Source organism: Pistacia vera, unplaced genomic scaffold, assembly GCF_008641045.1.
Source record: "Pistacia vera cultivar Batoury unplaced genomic scaffold, PisVer_v2 Contig952, whole genome shotgun sequence".
NCBI lineage: Eukaryota > Viridiplantae > Streptophyta > Magnoliopsida > Sapindales > Anacardiaceae > Pistacia > Pistacia vera.
Window position 1 is genome coordinate 47,042 of NW_022196837.1, and position 4,579 is coordinate 51,620.

The 4,579-nt window shown below is 39.0% G+C and overlaps 1 protein-coding gene across 1 annotated transcript; it reads right to left on the minus strand.

The window, feature by feature from the left end:
- Positions 1–2,018: 2,018 nt before the first annotated feature.
- LOC116120957 lies at positions 2,019–3,372 on the minus strand. Its single transcript, XM_031406928.1, has 3 exons — positions 2,784–3,372; positions 2,271–2,739; positions 2,019–2,094 (listed from the first exon to the last, which is right to left on the minus strand). The coding sequence occupies exons 1-3, from the start codon at positions 3,370–3,372 to the stop codon at positions 2,019–2,021; spliced, it is 1,134 nt and encodes a 377-aa protein (XP_031262788.1).
- Between the last annotated feature and the right edge of the window lie 1,207 nt (positions 3,373–4,579).

The following is a 4,579-nucleotide window of genomic DNA, read 5'->3' on the forward strand; positions in this document are numbered from 1 at the left end:
TAATACATATTTATACATGCATACATCTCTACTTAATCTCTACTCAAAGCTTTGTTTTTCAAATCTCAACTTGGTTGGATTTACTTACCTTGTGAATAAGTAACTTCTCTAACACTTCTCCTTTCCCTTGTTGTCTTGTCTTCTTTCTACAACTTTAAACAATAACAATAACAACAATATAAGACTTCAATACAACTATAAGCAAACTCACATCTAAAGCAAGAATCCTTACCTTAGGATGCTTTAGATTCAAGCTCTACTAAAATTACCCCAAAAGCTCCCTAAAACTCCTTAGAAATCTTGAAAAATTGAATGGAGGATTGAAAGGAAGTAGAGAATGAGAATGGTGGTGGAAATGGGTAAAATGAAGGGTTTATTACACTTAACCCTTTTTAGTTCATATTATAACTATCCTTTCCCATTTTGCCCTTGCTCTTCCTCAGAAATTCCATCTATATCATTTGATTCATTACACTCACACCCCCACACTAACCTATTCTCCATGAAATTTCCTTACATTTCACTCCCCACTTTTCCTGCTAATTAGGGGTAGAATGGTCATTTTGCCCCTATGGAGAATTCTCTAGAAACCTCAAGAAACTTTATTGCCGTCCCGTCGCCGCGGCGAAGAAAGTTCGGTAGCCCCAGTGAAAAATTACATAACCGACATCGCAACACAGAGCTAACGTCGCTGTGGCGAAGACTATTCTTCGCCCCGGCGAAGACTGTAATACCAAGATTCCTCAAATCTCAACCAATTTCAAGGCAAACACTCAAGCAACTCAACATACCATTTCAACCAAAGACCAACCAACCAAAAATAACAACGTACAAACTCAATTGAAACTGGATCAATGAACATTTAAGTAATACAAAAAATCTTAACTACGTACCTCAAGCGGGGCATTACACTTTTATCAAACATCAAGTTTGTCTTCTCACCAATGGCATGACACAACAACACAATTTAGTCAATCATTCAAAGCATGAACTCAGCAAACCAAGAACACACAACACATTCAAAATATTGTGGAAAAGAGAATGAAGTTGTTGGTAACTTACAACGATAGAATTACCAAGAACATTCAAGCTTAAAGGAAACTCCACCAGCTTGAAATGATCCACCACTAAGTTTAGGCCGAAACTTGGATAAAGGAAAACAAAGAAGAACTCATCTCCCTGAACATGCTATTCATCATTCATAGATTTGTCTCCCGTACAAAATAATCAAGTTGCCTTTATATAGGCTTACAAGGATAAGTGGCGGCAATGAGCAAGACTTTTACACAAAATTTACAATTAAATAATGCCAAGATAACTAAACATCACACACACAAAAAGGTAGGACCATGCCTATTTAATGCAAGCTATCTTACACTTTCCTTAAATTAAGGATTCTTGTCTCTAAGCACCTTTAGCTTGAATTAGTCTCCTTCACTTGAATCAAATGACATCCTTCACTTCGACATGGGCCAAAAAGGTTCTTCCACACTTGTTGCTCACGGGTTGAACTATTGTTAGAGGCCTTGAACACTTCTTGGATCCTTGTTACTCCATGGACTAGCTTATGAATCTCCTTAATGGTTTGGGTCGAATGTTGCACAATTTGGGAAGCTTGGGCTTCTTGCCTCTTCATTGGAAAATCTTGGCCAATTAAAGAACTCATTGGGCCGAGGTTTATATCATCCTCCCTAGGTTGAGAGGGATTTGACCTCAAATCCGATAAGTCTCCATCTTCCAAGTAGGGTGACAAGTCCCCAATGTTGAATATAGCCGAAACATTACCAAACTCTAATGGTAAATCTATCTTATAAGCATTCCCAAATCTTCTCAAGAACCTCAAATGGACCATCGGCCCTAGGTGCCAATTTGCTTTTCCTCTTGGATAGGAACCTTTCCTTCCTTAGATGGACCCACATAAGGTCTCCCAGTGGAAAATAGGTGGGTTTTCTATGTTTGTTGGCCCTTTCTCTATATGCTTCATTGGATTTGGATATTTGGGCTCTAATGGATTCATGTTATTTCTTTATGGAGCTAGCCTTTTCTTTGGCATCAAGATTCACTTGCACATCAATGGTCGTAACACTAAGGGACCTATTGTAAGCAAACTCAGCATGAGCTAACTTATTATCCCAATCTCTTAAACTCTTACTCACCAAAGTTCTTAGCATTGTTCCTAAGGTTCTATTTGTGATTTCGTTCGCCCATCGATTTGGCGTTGATGGGAAGTGCTAAATAAGAGTTTGGTGCCTAATCTACCCCATAAGGACCTCCAAAAATGGCTTAAAAACTTAGTATCCCTATCCAACACAATACTTCTTGGTACACCATGCAACTTCACAATCTCTTTGAAAAATAGCTCAACCACATGTGATGCATCATTGGTCTTGTTGCATGCAATAAAATGTGCCATTTCAGAGAATCTATCAACAACAACCATTATGGAAACCTTACCTCTTTGAGTTCTCAGCACGACTACAATGAAGTCCATGCTAAGGTCTTCCCAATGTTGATTAGGAATCGGCAATGGAGTGTACATCCCTGATTTGAAATGACTTTTGGCTCTATGACAAACTCCATATCTAGCCACTATGGTTTGCACATCCCCAAGCATCTTCAGCCAACAGAAATGCTCTCTAAGAACTTCCACTGTTTTGGTAACCCCAAAATGACCCACAGGCCCTCCTCCATGTACCTCTCTCACAAGAAACTCCCATGAGGCATACCTAGCTTGTTGCCCTTGAACAAAAATCCATCTTGGACCATATAATCTTCAAAACTACCCTTAGTACACTTAGTAATGATTACGACAATTTCTTCATCTTGCTTGTGATGCTCCTTCATCATGCTAAACCCAAGTACTCTTGCATCCAAAATGGAAAGGATGGAGCACCTTCTTAACAAAGCATCAGCCACCATATTCATGCTCCCTTGCTTGTACTTGGAAACAAATGAGAAAGATTGAAGAAACTCAACCCATTTGGCATGCCTAGAGTTCAACTTATGTAGCCCATTGATGAACTTGAGAGCTTGGTGATCCGAATGAAGCACAAATTGTTTAGGCCTTAAGTAGCGACTCCAATGATCTAATGCCCTAATAATGGCATAGAACTCCTTATCATAAGTGCTACATTTCTTCTTAGACTCATTGAGCTTCTCACTAAAGTATGCTAACGGCCTCTTGTCTTGAGTAAGGATTGCCCCTATTCCAACTCCACTAGCATCACACTCAACCTCAAATACTTTGTTAAAATCGGGTAAAGCTAGGATATGTGCTTCACAAAGCTTCTTCTTTATTACTTCAAATGCCCCACTTACCTCTTTTGTCCACTCAAAATTTCCTTTCTTTAAACACTTAGTGATGGGTGACATAACAGTAATAAAATTGGGCATGAATCTCCTATAGAAAGAAGCTAAACCATGAAAACTCTTTACTTCACTAATGGTTATAGGTTCAGGCCAGCTCCTTATTGTTAGAGTAGGTGCCCTAGAGCCAATCAATTATTATGGAATTGACTCTTTGTAATAATATTTATTAATCAATAAAAGGCATTATCTACTATATCATGTAAACCATAGTTGTATGTATTGATATATGTCCTTAGAATGGTAAAACCGTGACGAGGGTATCAAGTGTTTCGAATCTTGATAGTGAAAACCCAATGAGCACATATGGTGGCCATTCAAGAAATGTTTGTACCCCTAGCATTATTCTAACCAAGGGCACAGATAATATTGTAACACTATCATAGTGTTGAACGACCCTGCTGAAAGGCAGTGATTGATCTCACTTGTTAAGGTTGTTTGCTGACAACCTGGTGCAACACACAGGTGCTTGTTGTAGGCAAGTTCACTGGACTGACCCACCAAATGATTCCATATAGATGGTAACCCCAATGTCTATGGAACAAATCCTCTAACGAATGGTGGTGTATGTGATCCTTAGACTTGAGGTTACCAGAGCGCCTTGTGCACCGATCGGTGTAGTTTGACACTAGCCCAATGCATTTCTATTCAGAGCTACAAATACGGTAGTGATTGGCTACATCGAAGAGTGTATCAAGACTATGGTTGATCAACAGAGGATTCATCACTCTCGGGTACGGGAAAAGTTATCTCATAGCGCAATTCAATTAATGACAATGACAGTAAATCTGTGATCACTGCGGGATTGAGTTGTTGCTCAATCTAATTTATTATTCTGGTCATTGTTCTAGTAATTGAATATAAATATATCGAGGATAACTAAGGTTGACACTATTTCTATACCTCAATCTAGATGAGATAACAGATGATGAAAGGTTTTGATTGCACAGTAACCATATCGTTGACAGGTAGCAATTTCGCTGAATCCGAATCTATTGGGTGGCTATAATGCCTTGCTAGGGGCCAATCCTGGTGGTGAGCTGTCGTAGGCACCCATAATTAAAACCCTAAAAATACACATAGTAGTGTGAGTAGGGATCGTTCCCATGGAGAGTGTTTAGCCGAGTTTTATGTTACATGAACCAGTATGGGGGGGATTTGAGTAAAAACAGAAACAATTTCAGGAAAAGAAATTCAACCTAAATTACCGAAA

Bases quoted from the DNA above. Each gene is read 5' to 3' on its own strand.
- LOC116120957 (XM_031406928.1), bottom strand. From the start codon at position 3,372: ATGTCACCCATCACTAAGTGTTTAAAGAAAGGAAATTTTGAGTGGACA. The intron at 2,740-2,783 runs GTAGTTTTGAAG...TTTTTGTTCAAG, and splicing joins CATTACTAAGTGTACTAAGG to GGCAACAAGCTAGGTATGCC. The intron at 2,095-2,270 runs GTCCTTATGGGG...TGCTTACAATAG, and splicing joins TTTTTAAGCCATTTTTGGAG to GTCCCTTAGTGTTACGACCA.